The sequence below is a fragment of the Ruditapes philippinarum genome, unplaced genomic scaffold (assembly GCF_026571515.1).
Source record: "Ruditapes philippinarum isolate M1 unplaced genomic scaffold, ASM2657151v2 ctg1298_1_1_1_1, whole genome shotgun sequence".
Taxonomy (NCBI): domain Eukaryota; kingdom Metazoa; phylum Mollusca; class Bivalvia; order Venerida; family Veneridae; genus Ruditapes; species Ruditapes philippinarum.
In genome coordinates this window covers 124,663-143,474 of record NW_026866118.1, presented here as the reverse complement: position 1 = coordinate 143,474, position 18,812 = coordinate 124,663, and the positions used below count along the sequence as shown (strand labels likewise).

The 18,812-nt window shown below is 31.9% G+C and overlaps 1 protein-coding gene and 1 long non-coding RNA gene across 2 annotated transcripts; both read right to left on the bottom strand.

Moving 5' to 3' along the window:
* Positions 1-138: 138 nt before the first annotated feature.
* LOC132731394 (E3 ubiquitin-protein ligase rnf213-alpha-like) lies at positions 139-15,681 on the bottom strand (the record flags this gene model as incomplete). Its single annotated transcript, XM_060717574.1, has 10 exons — positions 15,573-15,681; positions 10,507-11,474; positions 10,021-10,091; positions 5,196-5,381; positions 4,350-4,479; positions 2,782-2,979; positions 1,970-2,109; positions 1,359-1,560; positions 1,034-1,179; positions 139-485 (listed from the first exon to the last, which is right to left on the bottom strand). Coding segments are annotated over exons 2-10 (2,377 nt in total), but the record flags the coding sequence as incomplete, so codon positions are not given.
* A 415-nt stretch (positions 15,682-16,096) lies between these two features.
* On the bottom strand, positions 16,097-18,506 carry LOC132731397 (uncharacterized). Its single transcript, XR_009625882.1, has 3 exons — positions 18,143-18,506; positions 17,809-17,919; positions 16,097-16,336 (listed from the first exon to the last, which is right to left on the bottom strand). It is a non-coding gene; the product is annotated as an uncharacterized LOC132731397 (long non-coding RNA).
* Between the last annotated feature and the right edge of the window lie 306 nt (positions 18,507-18,812).

Genomic DNA, 18,812 nt, shown 5'->3' with positions numbered 1-18,812 from the left:
CATTTGAAGAAAAGTACCATTCAGTTCTTGTGTAATTATATATTTTATTGCCAAAGTAGGAATTTTATAGCCATAGTTTCATGTACAATGTATATATTTTAAAAAAGAAAAGAAAAAAGAAGCATTTCAATGCAATACCTTCAAATTGTTCTTGGTGGACCAATTTCAGAACCAGTCCAACCCTGTTTGTTTCTTTATTTGTATGTTCTACCTTATCCTTCACTTTTGACAATGCTGCCTGTACACGAGATAATATCAATTCTTTTACATTTAGTCTATGTTGACCATATCCTTGACCTCCATGCTTATATACACTCTTTAATTCTAAACGTGCATCGTCTAATTGTAGTGGAACATTTTCCTTTTTATTTTCAAAGCCCAAGTCATTTGTGTACATTAAGTTTTTATCCATTCCCTGTCTAAGCTTAAGTGAAGTATTTGTACCTTCTGCCCCAGTCCATTTTATTTCGTTTTCTGTCTGAGCGCTGAAATTATTTCTAAAAGTTTATTTACTACAAACGATCAAACACTTATAGATCTTAGTGAAACCTAATGCTTACCAAATAGTGGAACCTGATAAATGCTCTCCATAACAAGTGCTTTATTGAAAAGTAGAAGTAATCTATAAAGAGCGAGTGGTCTGTAAAGAAGGCATGGTTTGTACAGCAGGTGTGGTCTTTAAAGTTTGAATGGTCTGTTAGGTTAAAGTATTTTAAAAGGAGTGGTCTGTAGAGTCAGAGTGATCTAAATAGTACGAGTTGTCTGTTAAGTAAGTTAGGCATGGCCTATAAACTCTAAGTAGTCTGAAACATAAAAATGGGCTGAGAAGTAGGAGTGTGAAGTAACACAGAAGTTGTCCATTTCTTGAAAAAGGTATCAAGAATGATGCAATTCAATTGTAATCCCTGTTCAAAGAAGGATGCACAAAAATAACAAGAACATTAGTATGTAATATAGTGCTCTTTATCGCAATTTAGACATGTACATAATAAAAAGAAATTTGATATTGACTATTATGTAAACAATTTCATACATTTCTCTAGAAACATCCTCATCAATCTCCATTGCAGAGTTTGTGAAGAGTTTTGATATAGATTTTCCTTGCATGTCTTTTAGTGTAGGCATGTTCATATCTTCTTGATACAGGTCTTCTATGTGAGCTGAGTGCCAAAGACCACACTGAAACATTATCATAAGAGATATAATTTATATTACTGTACATGCATGTCTGTCAATCACAACCGACTATACATAAAAAGGATTCACAAAAATACAAATATAAATCATTGGAAAAGTTTAAATATCACTCGCAATGGCTTTTATTATTCTTATATGTATTGTTAAAGTAACAAAAATACCTGAAATCCTGTGAATGAGGCCCCACGAGGCAGTTGTACAATAAATACAACATAGATAGGAGCTCTTAGTTCTTCGCACATCTTTTCAAATTCATCCATGACGCAGTAACGAGCACATGCAATCAGATTGGCGTTCACATCATCCGAGTCACACTGTATCACCATTAGGCTTGGATCTTTTACTGTACTTTGAATGTGCTGTCTTTAATATCAAATGTCATTCTTAGTTACAATGTGAATTTAGGTAATAACCGTCATCACTTATTACTAACTGAATTATTAGAAAAATGTATAAAAAGGGCAATGACATAAATGCAATGGGCCGTATAATATTATCTATGTTAAAAACCTTTAATGAACATGTCCATCTTCCCATCAGGACAAAACTATTGATCATTGTAAGAAAAATTCCAAAATATTTACTGAAAGAAAAGCGAACAGAAAAGACCAAATTGCAATTCTTGAGAAGATATCATAAACAAAGTGCAATTCTTTAATAGAAATAAACTAATGTACAAGCACACTCTTCCAATATAATTTTATTGTCCGTCTTGCAAAAATAAAATTGAAAACTTTAAATATTAATTAACTAATGAATTAATTAACCTTACATAATCATGTTTCTCAATTGTTGTTCAGTATCAATAGGTGGTAAAGTTTTTAGCAGGAGTATTTTGTCAACATCTATTCCAGTGGCTTTACCAATTTCTCCTTTGTGAACACATGTCAACAGTTTATAATGGGTTGTTATCTGCGGAATCAATTATAACATTGACTTAAGATTGGAGCAAATGTGCAACATAAGTATAATATATATGTATTATCTTTAGATGTACTTGATGCTCTTTATTGGAGTGATAATCATTTTTTTTATTTATTTCTAAGAGACATTTCGTACTTTATTATTCAAATCGTAAAGATCAATTAACTGTACTCAATGATTATAAAGGGAAGGCTATAGTAATCAATATATAAACAGAAATGTTATACACATAACAGTTAAAGGCATCATAAAACTAAAATGTATATGTACCTCTGAAACAGGTTATCAATTGTTTTAGGTGTTGTTTTAACGATTGATTTACAATATGGTAGATGCTTTGCATGTGAAAAAAACAGTGATGAATGTGAAATAATATTGTTATAAAAGTATCCATGAGGTATTTTGTCTTCAATACAAAACTTAAACTTAAATCTTTACTCTAACTTTTACTAACTTTAAAGGCAAAAAGCAATAAAAAAATTCAGATATATGGCAAACGAAAGCAAACTGAGATAAATATGATACACATAACATTCCAGGGTTTCATAAGCATTTAAAAAAACTGGAGTCACATGAAACTGTAGCTTGCTTATTTATTAAACAAAAAAAAAACGTATTTTTATAAAGATCAAAATTCTAAGATTTATGAAAAGAATTTACCTGTGCAAATAATTGCCTACATTTCTGTTCAACTATTTTGACATTCAGATATTGTAGAAGGTTGTCATGTGACTGTTTGTTGAAGTACCATCCTTTCAATAACTCCTTTTCCCTGTTTGACAAGCTACTGTGTTCCAGTCTGATCAGGGATTCTGGTATAGCACACCATAGCAACACTGCCTTAGATTCTTGTAAAACCTTCAATTAATTATTCATATATAACATATGCTAAACAAGTAAAACATTTTACATTTTTTAAGATGATTTATTCTACATCAAAAATTACCTTTAACTGATTCATAATGTTGTTTTTAATAAATCAATTTTAGGGACCAATGTCATATTTCAGCATTTCAAATGAATGAAAATGTGCCGATTTGTTTAATGTTGAGATACAAAGGCCATGTTAAAAAAACTGATTCACAATGAAAGTATTCTTACTTCATAAAAGTTTGGTATTTGCTGTATTAAACTTTGAAATACAGTTACAGTTATTTTTCTTTAATACAATCTTTTAAATAACCTTTTCCTGAAAAAAATATTTAAAATCATAACAACATTTATGGTGTGAATCATAATGTCTTTCTAATGTGCTCAAATTGACTCATAAATATAAATCATTCTTGCTATAGAACATAAGCTCGAATTATTAAAAAAAAATTCTCCGAAAAGCATACATTTCTCTTGCTAGAGGTCACAGCCTTTAGACAAACTCCTAGTTATTGATTTTTTTATGAAAAACTGCTTAACATGTACACATGTTTAAAAACATTCCAAAATGAGTTGTTTCCTTTTCATAACTAAACTCATGAGCTGGACTATTTTATAGCAAAGGGATGATTTGAAGAAAAGCAACTTTTGACCCAAAGCTATAATTTGAATAATGTAAATAGAAGTTCTCTTGGCAATGTTACATTCTAAATATCTGAGGTCTGGCCCTTGTAGTTTTGAAGGAGAATATATTTATTTTTTTATATATACTATATACATATATAGAAAACACATTACCCCTGGGGCGGGACAAAATTTGACCCGAGGGCTATAATTTGAACAATCGTGGTAGAGTTTACCAGTCAATGCCTTGTGCAAAATATGCATTTTTACCTCTAGAGGAGAAAGTTTTTACACAATTGTTGCTATTAATTTGTTTAGTTGCCTGGACAACCAGATTCCTGTATGGAATCAAATTTCTTTCAACACTTTGGAAGCCGTTCACCTAACTAAAAATCTTTGCAAGTTTGGTTGAAATCGGACTTGTAGTGTTCAAGATGATGATTTTTTAAGAATACTAAATAATCTATATAGCGCACACGCACGCACGCACGCACACACACACACACACGCACGCACGCACACATTATTATATGCCATTGCATGAAAAATGTTAAGATTTTCAACATTGATTCAAATAAAATTACATTTATATTAGTAACATCTTCATTTAACCACCAAAAGCAATATTTGTCAGGTTCTGTGACTTGAACATCATTAAACGATAGTTTGAGGTGTTAGGTTTGACTCAAAACGCAAAAGTGATTAAAGCGTTTAAAGACATCATTTAATTGTACCTGTCTATCCCTGTCTTTCTCATCCTCTATATCTGTCTGTTTGTTCCAAACATCTAGAACAATGGCTGAACATGTATCATCATGGTAACCAATAAAAACATCACCTACTTTTGTGACTGTTGTTTGACCTCTGTAATAAAATATACCTAAAATGTACCGGTGTTTACAAGTTTGTCAAAGTATGTTCTATTTTTATAGCCAAGATTCTCACCTGCTTCAGGAATTAAATTATCAATACAATAATAGTTGAGACCAGATTAAATCATCGCCTAGAAGAATGTAAGAAGTTTGGCTTAAAACGAAAGCTATCGGTAGAACAGCTTGCTCGCCTATTGTCAGTGAGTGATAGAAAAAAGAAGAATAAATTCAAAAAGAGCCACAATTCTGTAATAAAAACTGTGTAAGTGTTATGGGCCTTGGAGCTCCGATTTAACTCTAAAATAAGTGTGTACAATTTCAACTTATATTGGAGATACCAACTTGCACCGAAGTGTGACGCCAACCAAAGGCTTAAGTGACCCCAAGTCCTCAAACAGTCAAGCTAAAAAGTATATTTTTCCTCGGGAAAAGCTGGATTTATAAGTCGTCGGTGTGTTCTATTGAGTACCTGCTCAGTCTTAGTTTAGGAATGAACAAGCTTGTAATATGTTTATATATGTTTATCTTGCCTAACAATTTAATCTTTTTACATTTTTTCATTTTTCCTATGTTGTACAGTCCCATCTCCAGAAAGCATGTCCAGAAATATTCATTTAATGGCATAATATTCTGATATATCATGGAAAACTCAAGATATGCACTACTGTGTATGCTAGGTTAATAAATATTTTACCTCCCCAAACTTACCTATGTGTATAACTAAAATTTCTTTGTTTAACAAACTGCTCCGCCCATTTTTCCAACATCACTACAATTTGTTGTTGTTCTGGTGATAACATAGTGTTGATGGTAAATAAATGTTTCTCTAGAAAGTTGATAAGAGGTATAGGAAACTTCTTGTACACTGTCTGCTTCTCTGTTACCACTATCAGTCTGAAAAACAAGAATTACGTTACATTTGGATAAGGGGAATTAGGGTTTTGCTGACATGCTATTGGGCGTGAATAAGACATAGTTGCAGTGTTAACTTTATATGTACGCGTTATAAACTCCATCATAGACGTTTTGTTCATTTGTTGCGCAGTTTCTGAAGATACTATATTTCTAACAATATTTCAAGCGTGTAAAATTATGTGCACGTTCAAACTCTTTCAATTCTTAGGGTTCACTTATGCATTTCAAAATATATCAAATACTTAAAATAGACCATTGACCTAATATTAATTTTAGATATTATAGATATTTCTTTTCAATTTAATGGGTATGTGATATTTAGATTCATCACATTAACTTTATAACCAAGTTCACAAAATGACCAGTATGAAATATCAGGTTTGATAAAATAGTGATATAATTACTCATCTATCAATAAATATTCATACTTAGACCTCCTCAATTCTCGACCCCTTATGATCTTAAGATTACTTCTGGACCCCTATACTCTAAGACCTCATTTAACATGACTTTTCGATCCCTAGTGGGTAAGACATTTCAACCCCTTTATCATTTTTTTTTTTTTAATTTGTAACTTTATTTTCTGATTTTACATACAAACATTATAACATATCTTGAAATTCACAAAGACATACAATAGTATATAAATGCATATAAATTCACAAGGACATTACATAATTATAGTATTTTCTAAATGTATATGAACAAACATTAGACATTTTCGGATACTTCTTTATAATTTACAGTTAACATTTGACCTATTCTCTATTTTACTATGAATGAATATAGCAATGTTTTTTTTGAGCTCGTAAAATCAAACATGAACATTGATTTTCTTACAAACAAACTATTCTCTGAAATTGTTACAGTCTAAGTCTAAGTTCGATTGAATATTCAATATCACATTTTCTGAGTATATAGGAAATTTAACATGTTCTGAGACCTTGTTACAAATTTATCATTTTTTGTACGTAAGAAGGCCAATAAGATACTTCGAGAAATAATTTGAAGCGAATAGCAAATATTTTAAATATTTTCTTAGCATGATCAGACGAGATATTGAAAAGGTAAAAAAACACAACATTTATTGCTTAACGTGAAATGCATGTATGTTATATTATTCTATGAAAATTTATACATTTCTACCTAATTAATAATGTTATATGTTGAATTGGTGTCATAGGGTAGTAATCATTGATAAATAAAATATGAATAAATACTGGTTGTTGTCTTCAATCTTCAATCCTTAAAAACAAATTGGGTATCGCATTAAGTCAAACATATTTTTCTTCTCTACGTCAGTCATTCAATAACTTAAAGTCCCGTTATCCTGTTATTATATTCCTATAAAAACACGTACTAACCGTTTATAAGTGTTTATGCAAAGTGATATTTACTGGTACGGTAATGCATCATTGCATTACGTCACTGTTTCAACTTTGTGTAGACGTTTATCTATATTATATAGAATAAATCATCTATGATAATATTATATTGTTTTCAGGTTAGTGATGTTATATTTTCCTAGCCTAATTGTTTTGTAAAATATTGTTATTAATAAAATGGTAATTAATCTTTGGAAATAAGTAGAATACAGTACCCTAAATACTGATAGACCTGTACTGTGTACATGTATGTGTTTTCTTGTTATTTATTTTAGGAAAACAGGAATGCATCATTGCATTCCGTTACAGTTTTCACTTTGTATAGACGTTTATCTTTATTATATATAATAAATTATCTATGATAATATTATATTGTTTTCAGTTTTCTTCACCAATTTTAACCCAAAGATCTACCAAATATTTGTACGAAGGGCCTGAGCTAGTTAATGACCAGCAAAGCAGCCCTACGTCATTGACTTGATTTGTTTGTATTTGGAAGTTGCGATAACTTCATTTTATGGCATTTTTACATAATGAAAGTGAAACGTTAACCCTAGTAGCGAAGTGGTTTGAGGGTTCAGGTTATGAAGCGCCCAGGTTTTGAAAATGTTTTACAAGTTCAAATCTGCGATTGTGCACTTTTTAGTGTGCTTTTAACTTTCAGTATAACAAATTTTCAAGCTTGTCACATTAGTTTTTATTATGCTCCCCGAATAATTTCTGGGGAGCATATAGTCGGCGCCTTGTCCGTCTGTCCGTCCGTTGTCTTGTCCGGAGCATAACCTGAAAATCCTTGGAGATAATTTAGTTAAACTTCATACAGTGGTATAGGGCATTGAGGGGGAGTGCATTGTCAAAGAACCATAACTCTATTTTAACCAGTTTTTGAATTATCTCCCCTTATAGAAAAATCTTGTCCGGGACATAACTCTAAAACTGTAAGAGATATCAACATGCAACTTTGTAGGTGAATAGATCTCAATGGGTAGATGTGCAGTGCATACGAATAATAACTCTTTTTTTCCTAATTTTGGAGTTATTGCCCTTTGTTAATTTTAACACTTTGAACTTTGTCCGGATCATAACTCTAAAACTATGAGAGATATCAAGATGAAACATTGTAGGTAGATAGATCTTATTAAGTGAAAGTGCAGTACAAAAGAACCATAACTCTGTTAAGCCTCATTTTTTTAATTATCTCCCCTTTTAGAAAAATCTTGTCCAGGACATAGCTGTAAAACTGTAAGAGATATCATCATGAAACTTTGTAGGTAGATATATCTCAATAGGTAGATGTGCAGTGCACAAGAATCATAACTCTGCCTTGCCTAATTCTGGAGTTTTTGCCCTTTGTTAATTTTTACTTTTTGAAGTTGTCCGGGACATAACTGGTAAACCATAAGAGATATCAACAAGAAACTTTGTAGGTTAATAGATCGCATTGATTAGAAGTGCAGTGCAGTCTTGCCTAATTTTGGAATTATTGCACTTTGAATTTTTTTCCAGGGACATAACTCTGAAACTACAAGAGGTGTACTTTTCGGGGAGCATCACCCGGCTCAAACCGGGCTCTTGTTTTCTCTTTTATGAACGACCTTGTAGTTAGATTTATGTTTTGCACAATTGAAAGTTAAACTTATAACGATTAAGCAATATTGAATGCATGAAGAAATATTTACCAACGTTGGTTCAATCTTATAATTCAATAAACCAAAAATCTGGAGAAAGTGAAGCTCCCTCGGAAGCTACAGTATGTATAATCACAACAAAATGACATGAAAATTGAAGACTCCGTTTGATTGAGTCTGTACTTGAGCGATAATAAAAACGTGCAACATCCCTCACGTCCCCTAGAACCGTCTTTAGCGGTACTCAAATTTTCAACACTTAAAAGTGCTGGAATCAATATTCCTGAAGGACCAGAACATTATAACAACACTGAAGTGAACATAAAAAAATCAACAATTAAAAATTCATACTGGTGAAAATATGAAAATGAAGTTAGGATTCAACACATCCTGCTAGAAAAAATAAACTATAGAAAATTCTTGGCAATTAAGTGGTGACAATTCACACGGGAGAAAATACTTGAAGATTTAGGTGGAAATTAAGTAATTATTGGCAATTAAGTGGTGACAATTCACACGGGAGAAAATACTTGAAGATTTAGGTGGAAATTAAGTATTGATAATTCATATTGGAGAAAATACTGCGGAATAAAAGTGGAAATTAATGTGGAATATAGTGTAATGTTATTTACATAAGATTATTTTTACCTCTGTATGTTCAACATTTTGTTTTGCTTTATATTGAAGAGACACTATTTTTTAAGAGGGAGAACAGAAGTAACAGTTGATACATAATGTAGTGTAACTGCTGATGTGCCCGAAAACATAATGTATTCCATGAATGGTACATTAATGCTTATGTCATTATGTTACATAAGTATAAAAGTAAACACTCAGTATGTTATATCTTAATGAAGATGTTTAATGTTAAATGACGAGACCTCTGATCCCCTTTCGAAATTCCATTTTATTTAGTTCCGGCCATTGTTTTCTCGTTTAGAGCAAAAGCATTTTTACTTGGGGACCATATGCCGCTTTTCATGGAATGGCACTTACGTGTCACATTGAAGGTTCCCTGATAACCGCCATATGAACACATCTGCGGATGTTTCAAAATTCCAAAATTGTACCAGTTCATGTTGAATATTGAATTCTGCTTAAGGTGGTGCTAGGGGCGTGGACGGTAGTGTGCAATTGACAGTACCGTCCATGAACAAGATCAATCAAACCAAGCCTGCAACATTTTCAATTTTGCCGTGTTGGGCTTTCTTTTGGAATTCTTATTTTCTCTATTTGACTTCAACGAGAATGTTTGCTGCTTATCTGTATTTTTGAGATTGTGTAATAAAATTTTACCACAAACTACCCTGCGTTAAATAACACCATGTGTTAGACAAATATCACAATAATCAATTATCTGTGCATACAGTGTACGTATTGACCATTAAAATTGTTGTCGTGAAAACGAGTTGTAATCTTTGGCGCTTTAACAGTTTTCGGATATCAGGTTTATTTTCGGACGTAAAATGATGGGGTCTGGTCGCTACAGTATGCTTTAATTCCAGGCTACATATCGAAGTCTTCACGTACCTGAATAGTTCTAGGGACATTTGCATCAATTCATTAAGTGAATATTTGTAAATATTTAAATTTATAGTATCGTACCTGGTTACTTCTGAAAGATGTTTAGTACTTTTATTACCATCATTTCTTGTAGATTGTGACATAACTGAAGCCTACAATAGAAAGTTTATACCTGAACATGATACAAAATTTTGTAAAGAAATATTTTCTCAAACAAGATTATAAAGTGAAAGACGTAACAATATTTTTTTCAATTGACAAGAGTTTTGAGCTAAATGTTAGTTTTGTTAACAAATTTATATAATAATATAACATGCGAGTAGTTGAACTGCATGTGGTAAAATAAACGCGAACAACTGGTTGATAAAAAATTTTTTAAAAAAAGAAGTAGTATTTTACTGTTATTATATTTCATTCTAAAACTCAAAAAATGTCATTCCAAAATGTAATTAAAACATGTGACCTATGGATTATATAAAAAGTTAAATAACGAAATGAAGAAAACATATTATAAAGGAAAAAGGAAATCGAGGATACGTCGCATACAAATCCACGAAATGGCCTTACTTGGAACGATCTAGCATCAGTTATTATTTGGTCTGGTAGTGAGTTTTTCTTCAAAGCTGCAGTTTGGTTTGTCAGCATAAGCAATTCTTGCTTTAGTTTCTTCACTTCAGACGCTGTATTCTTCATTGCAATTAAAAGTTTGCATCTTTGATTTATTTCCATTTTCTGGTATAAATCGCAAGAAGTGCCCTTTACTTTATCCAACAGTGATGCATTTCTTGCCAATAAAGATCGATGTGCTCTAACATCTTCTTCAGCCGATTTTCTTAATTCCTCGAGTTTTTTATTTTCTGTGCAAGACAGTTTCATATCAAGGTCATTTTGCTCCTTTCTCAAACGAGTAACAGTCCTTTGCTTTTCTTCTTCTATAACTGATGATATGTCCTTAAGGTACTTATCGAATGTTGCAGTACATTTTTGTTGTTCTTCTTCAAAATGTGACTTCCTACTTTGACCGGATTGCTCAATGGATTTTTGAGCTAGTTTTTCTTTCGTTTCGACATCTTTGACACCATCCTCAAGTGTATTTTGAACCTTTTTCAGCGAATTAGAAATAAGGTCTATATCTTTAAGAACCGCTTTCAGTTCGTTACTTTCTTCTATTCTAGTAGCCATGGTTGAAACATGGTTGAAGTTATCGCATGTTGTATGATTTGTTTTCCTGCAATCCGAGCAGGCAAACAGTTCACATTTGGGGCAGTAAAACCTGATGTGCTTTTGATGAATGGGGCATTGCTCAAAACAAAACTCTTGGGGCATAGCTGCCCTATCAAGTAAGTTATGTTGTGGATTTTGTCGTTTGTGATATTTTACGCATGACGTGCACATATACTCCAAACACTCATTACAAAACCCTTCCGCATCTGCCGTTTCACCGAAATCGAAGCATTGTTCGCAGTGCATTTCGCGACATTCATCTGAATCATGTACACTGTCATTTCCAACAATAGATGCCATTTTCTTACTTACTGAAATTAGTTGAAATTTTAGAAAGATATATTATAACTAACATAACGTTTATTGATTCTTCAGTACGTAGGTAAAAAAATTAATATAAAAGCATATAAAGATATTGACACTGTTCATTAATACTTCATGTAAACGTATGTTTTTAGAAATTAAATACAATTACTATGTTGACTGTGTTAACTATTAAGCTAGACTTTAGCAAGAAGTTAGAAGAAATATACGATAACAAAAATAAAAGTATAAAACAGTACTATGATTTACTTGAACGTATGCGGTTTAACAAACTAATTTAGATGTGTTACTTTATCGAGTTTATACATTATGATCAAAACGTTGTTTTATGCTTTGAAAAAAAAAACCTTAGGTGTTTGGGTTGTAATAAGTAATTTAATTTAATCCAATGGTACTGATATCTATATGTTGGCTGTAATTTGAAGAACAAAGAGTGATTGTTCGAACACTGTGGTTTTGGTTTGTACTTTATAAAACATAATTATTTTGAATTTTAAGAATGTTTTTACGTACATGTATTTGTAATTTATCAATTGTGTACACTGATAAGAATTTGATAAACTTTAACTTAAGTTTTTTTCTGAATTTAATTTGAAACAAGAAATATCTTTTAAAAGGATATACTCAGTCCAAGTTAACCTGGTTTACTAGCAATATATAATCATATAATATACTGGACACATATTAAACAATATAAACTGAGAGTACCCGATAGATGTGCTTTTCGATATTTACATGGGATCGTGAACACTAATATAAGGGTCTCGATATTTTGGACAAAATTTCAAACTAAGTAAGTATTAATTTTGTGTCAAATAAACTTAGTAAGATCTTATGTAAAAAAGTAAACTGTATACTAGAAAATAAAATGAGATCTTAAGGCAATGCGAAATGTTTTGTTGGAGGCAGTATGTTTAAACAGAACTTAAATATCTTAGTATAAATAGTTAAAGAACTATCCTTTACATGTATAATTTTAGAACTACCCTTTACATTTTATTTTATATTGGCAAGAACTATGCATTTAATTTTAGAATGCCCAATGAGATTGCAAGATTTCAGTTTCAAATTTTAAAATGACCAATTCAAATTCTTCTTTTATTCAGTTCTTTCGTGTAAATTTTACAGGAAATCAAACTGATTTTAGATGGCCTTCAGCCAAAAAACTTAAAACATCAGTAGTGTGCTTTCACACGTGACGTTAAAAAACTTCTGAAAAATTTAGGCAAACATTAGATTGAATAAATACAAGGGATTTTTAATCAGGCTCTCTAAGCAGAACATGTTTAAAATTGGTGGGGTATAGTAAAAGATTTATACATATTTCAAACATTTGAAGAAGAAATACTCATTTTGGTTGGGTCGTTAGTTAACTGAATGTTATTATTTGATTCTTAACAATTATAAATAGGAAAACGTTTTTCATAAGGGTGATATCAATGATATCCCTTATTTCTTAAAAGTCCTTCTAATGCCGAAACTTTTTCAGAAAAGTGTCCATAGCACTTAAATCGTAAAGTAAATTTTGAATAAATTTTGCATGCAGATGTTCTATAAGGCATATAACTGACCCATGTGTTAATTTTTTTTCAGTTCCTTATATTTCCTTATGTCCAATTAGGGTGGTTATACCGTAAATGACTATAAAATCCAATAAAATAATGTAAACTTTAATTAAGCACACTTGTTTCAGTGACTTATAAGTTATAATACAGATATAAAATAGAGAAATACAGAATCCCTAAAGAAAGCCCAACACGACAAAATTGAAAATGTTGCAGGCTCAGTTTGATTGAGCCTGTTCATGGACGGTACTGGAAAGTGCAAGTTACCGTCCACGCCCCCTAGCACCGGCTTAAGCAGAGTTCAACATTTAAACACGAAAATTGGTGAAATTTTGAATTAAGAGACATCCGCAGATGTGTTCATACGGCGATTATCGTGGAACCTTCAATGTGACACAGTAGTGCCATTCCATAAAAAGCGGCGTATGGTCCCCAAGTAAAAGAATGCGTGTGCCCTAAACGAGCAAGCAATGGGCGGAACTAAATAAAATGGAATTTTGAAAGGGGATCTGAGGTTATGAAGCCTGAGTATCACAGACATGACGTCAAAAGACAAATATAAAAAGCAGGCAACATATCCTAAGGGTGATTATACAGTATTCAAGTAGGAATATTGGAACCACCCAAGTTGAAAAAGGCTAAATAGAAGAAACTAAAAGTACCACATAACAGGTATACACAACAATAATGTCGTGTTGAACGATCTTCAAGGATCGAAAATATAACATCAGTGATTAAATGTACGGGGAGACTTTTTACAGCCGCCACACGGCACGAATAACACGGATGTGACAATAAAATAGAGAAATACAGAATCCCTAAAGAAAGCCCAACAAGACAAAATTGAAAATGTTACAGGCTCGGTTTGATTGAGCCTGTTCATGGACGGTACTGGAAAGTGCAAGTTACCGTCCACGCCCCCTAGCACCGGCTTAAGCAAAAAAGAAAAAAGAGACATCCGCAGATGTGTTCATACGGCGATAATCATGGAACCTTCAATGTGACACAGTAGTGCCATTCCATGAAAAGCGGCGTATGGTCCGTATAAAGCTCCATGCACATGTGAATAAAATCGTAATCAATACTGGAATGTATCTTTGTTTTATTTAACCTGAATAAAATACACATTTCTATCCGCCTGACGTCTGACATAGTTGTAGAAGTTGGGAGGTACATGGTATGCACGCAAAAGGTGTCTCATAAGTCAGAAATGGATGGCCCTTTCAGTAGGGGTGACACTGTAATAAAAAAGACCTTTACCTTTACCTTTTACATTTTTTTTTTGTGATAGTTATAGTACATGAAACGAGTCAGTTTCGAGGATATAACACTGGCTGGGGCGACATCAAGGGGTGTTTCTGCTAGGCCGAGACAATTTTTTTTTCAGAAACATCCCGAGATGTCGCCACAGCCAGTGTTATACTACCGTAACTAACGAGTTTCGTATACTATAACTGTTTTATCGCAATGACATAATGTTTTCTTTTTTGTAATAGAAATAAATAAATAAAATCGTTAGCTACATTACAGTTATTTGTGATAAGGCAGTTTTTTCAAGTTGTTTTCGCTGCCGCAAAAAAAATATACAAAAGACATCCAATGTTAGAGGCGGATTGTAAACTGTTTCCAAGATTGATTCAAGATTAAATTGCTTTGATTCAGTGGAAATAATTCATTCAGCGGATGTACTTTTTGATTAAATGAGAGTTGATTTCATTTCATTAATTATCTTTGTAAATATTTTTCATTGTACATTGTATTTATATATTTATTTTATTTATTGATTCCATATTTTTTTTAATTTTTTTTTGCTACTGGGAATGGTCGTTACCACTGCCCCATTGGAGCCTCTATGGAAAAAAATTGCATTGATATATACAAGGTGCGAAAGAAAACTCAACCGATATATAACAGTCGAGTTTTTTTTCCTATATGAATCAATGAAAAAACTGTAATGTTTTATATATCGATGCTCTTTGAAATGTACTGAGTATAATGGGTTAGTAAGAACAAAGGAAAAGTTCCAACCATGCGATAATTTTTGGTTTCCTTCTTTTGTTTCTTTGTTCGCTTTTCACATAATTATCAATAACAGCTATTCTATTGTATCGAACAAAGAAATCAGCTCCGTTAAACAAATGAACGTGACACGTTCTGTTATCTGATAACATGTATTCATGTATATGTACTACGTAACTTAAGACGAATCAATACTACGCATATACAGAAAAGTTTATCATACAGGTTTATTTTATGTGTCCCTGATATGTCTTTAAATTAAATAGATAAAGTTCCTGCGTAAAATAAAAATTATTTTATTCACAATTGTTAGATAATATGCTTGTCATTATTTTTTGCAATTATATAAAGCAGGTCATACCTCAACACATCATTAAATGAACAAATATGGCTAATTAATATGTTAATAAACAAAAATATACTGAATCACTATTGAATCTCGCAAAATATCAGTTATGCTTTCAAGAATGTATACAAATGATTTAGACAATACATAATTACCTTATAACGTTTCATTCGTTTAGAAACTAACATCATACATTCCCTGATTCAAATCTTAACAATAGCCTATATTTGCACACCGTACAATCAAATGGGTAGACAACCGTTCAACTCGTCGATAGCCTCACTAGTGTGTATTTCAGGTCAGACACTCACATTGATATTTCCATAGACTTACATTATAAGAAATGGTCCCTAATCCTACCTTAAAATTGAGTTTTCATGCTAAAGAGGTAATTTTTCTAGCAGAATGAAATGCCTGACACATACAAATGTTCCTGTTATATAGGGGTAGCCAACCAAATTTTTTGCAAAATGACTTCAAAGAGGATTACCCCCCATTTCATTGAAATTTTCTGCTGATCACAGGACTGACATACACTTTTTATAAATGCAAATATCCAAGTCAAAATTATCACAGAGACTCATGAAATATTTCATTTTCTTCAGAAAACAATGTAGTGTTACTTTTTAAATTAGTTTTTATACTTAAAAATACCCCACATTCATCCAATCACCTCATGTATAAATTGACTCATACGGTTTTCCCTGCACTTTTTTTCAGCCAATCGCTGGCCGTGTTACAATGCGTTACCCTGACCTAAAGGGAATATTAAATGTTTAGTATTCTAATATCTAATAATAAATGAAGTTGCATATACAATTACCAATTATATGGATGCATTTTCACCACTCTTAAGTCATTTAAAACTTTGAAGTTCCCTTTTTTCTAACAAGCGCCACTATGTCGCATTCCGGATATTCTGAAAATGAATGTTAGCATGTGATTTTCATAAATAATTCATTATTCTGAAGTCAATTTTGTAACAACTTCCATAAAATCACTCAGATAGCAAAACTACACTGTTTTCATTACAGAAGTGCTTCAAAATACTAATTTTCTAACAAAAGGATGTAGCAGGGGGCAATTTTATCACCCCACCCATAACAAAATAAGTGATTTTTCACCCAAATTTCAACATTTTATTACCAATAGACTTCCTGAATGAAGATTTAGCTTAGCAAACATACTTAATAACTACTGTATAGTGACCTGATTATGGATTACACATTATTTGTACACACATAGCAACATTTTGGGTGTAACTAGGTATTTTAAAACTGCCCCTGCTGTATTTTTCTACTCCAAATATTTGCTTATATAGTCTTAAATACAAGCCAAAATGTCAATAAAATGCCAAAATTCTTTATATATATTTTGTCTCTCTCTCACATGGATATTAAAAATGCAATATATGGAAAAACCAAGTTCCACTGGACTTAACAGCACAGTAATAGCCTAAAATCTGACTTCTACACCCATTTTTTTGGCCATTTTTGCATTCATTTGGAGCCAAATATGACAATTGAAACCTTCTTTCAGGTGTTTTACCATGTAAATCACCTCTTCAGACCAAAATGTACTTGGAATGGATAGTATTGTGTATTTTCTTCTCATTTAGGTAGCCAGAAACTAGAATTTATGCACTTATCTAAGTTTCTCAATAAATAAAGGGAGGTAATTCACTGAAGTTGTGCATAATCACACCCTTTGTGTACATTTATCTACCAGAATTAGTGCTTTTTCTGTTTATAGACACATCAGAGACACTAAAGCTGTGTTATAATTGTGCCTAATATGATTGTGAAAAAGTAGATCAACTTTTACTTATCAATAAAACTTTTTCTACAAAATAATTCTACCCTTGGCCATTATGATGCTCATTCAATTATGCATTAAATAGTCATAAAGTCTAAAAACTATGGCATTATACATTGTGAGTGTGTTAATATATATAACCAAATAGAAAACAATAAATTCTAATCACTATTTTGCATCTTAACCACATAATAAGAGGCTATTCAGAGGCTACCTAACTTTAATTATGCTACATTTTTCAATGGATTTCAATTTCTAAGTATGTATTGATATTCATGCCCTGAAACCAAGTAAATTTTAAGACAGAATTTTAAAATGCTATTTATTTGAAGCTTTTATGCTATCTATGCCTGTAAATGAAACACAAAACATTCTTATATGGGAAACAGACATAAAAGCAATTTATTTGTGACATTCTATGTTATTATATGAGCAAAATGGAAAAATATTAGTGCCGAGCGAAGAAATGTCCGCCCCTAAAATAAGTCGAAAAGTTAACCGAAACAGCACCCTAGACTATTTCTAGTATTAATCTATTAGTTTTGAACCTGACAATATGCATTTGTATTGATATACCTGCAACACCCATCAAAAGTGGCCAATGTGCTTACATCAGGTCCTGTCAAGTTATACATAAGTCTTCAAACCTGGCATGTGTATATCCAATGTACAGCATTTCTTTGAAATCTGAAAAATATTTTTAATGACCAAGGTCAACATTATTATCATCAACATATCACCAATTAATTATCACTCAAATTCACTGTTTAAAGAAAACACAAACCATTATTAACTTTTAAGTAACAATAATACTCTTCTTCATATGTAAACAATGCTTGTAGATTGACCCCCTTGACACATTATCTGCTGTAAACACCAACAGTTGCATTGAAATAATGAAATTTTATACCTAGACAGGCTGTATACATCCATTCTTCCAAAATATCAGCTTTTCGTGGCGTATCAATGAAGACAAAGTACAACAAATGAATTATGGCAGTTCCAATTTCCCTCTCTTTAGGTCAGACACTCACATTGATATTTCCATAGACTTACATTATAAGAAATGGTCCCTGATCCTACCTTAAAATTGAGTTTTCATGCTAAAGAGGTAATTTTTCTAGCAGAATGAAATGCCTGACACATAAAAATGTTCCTGTTATATAGGGGTAGCCAACCAAATTTTTTGCAAAATGACTTCAAAGAGGATTACCCCCCATTTCAATGAAATTTTCTGCTGATCACAGGACTGACATACACTTTTTATAAATGCAAATATCCAAGTCAAAATTATCACAGAGACTCATGAAATATTTCATTTTCTTCAGAAAACAATGTAGTGTTACTTTTTAAATTAGTTTTTATACTTAAAAATACCCCACATTCATCCAATCACCTCATGTATAAATTGACTCATACGGTTTTCCCTGCACTTTTTTTCAGCCAATCGCTGGCCGTGTTACAATGCGTTACCCTGACCTAAATTCAGTAATCATTTTATTTGAAGTAATTACCGTTTAAATGCCCTCTTGGCTTATTTCCCTTACTCTATATGTTAAACTTATTTTATCTATCTATCA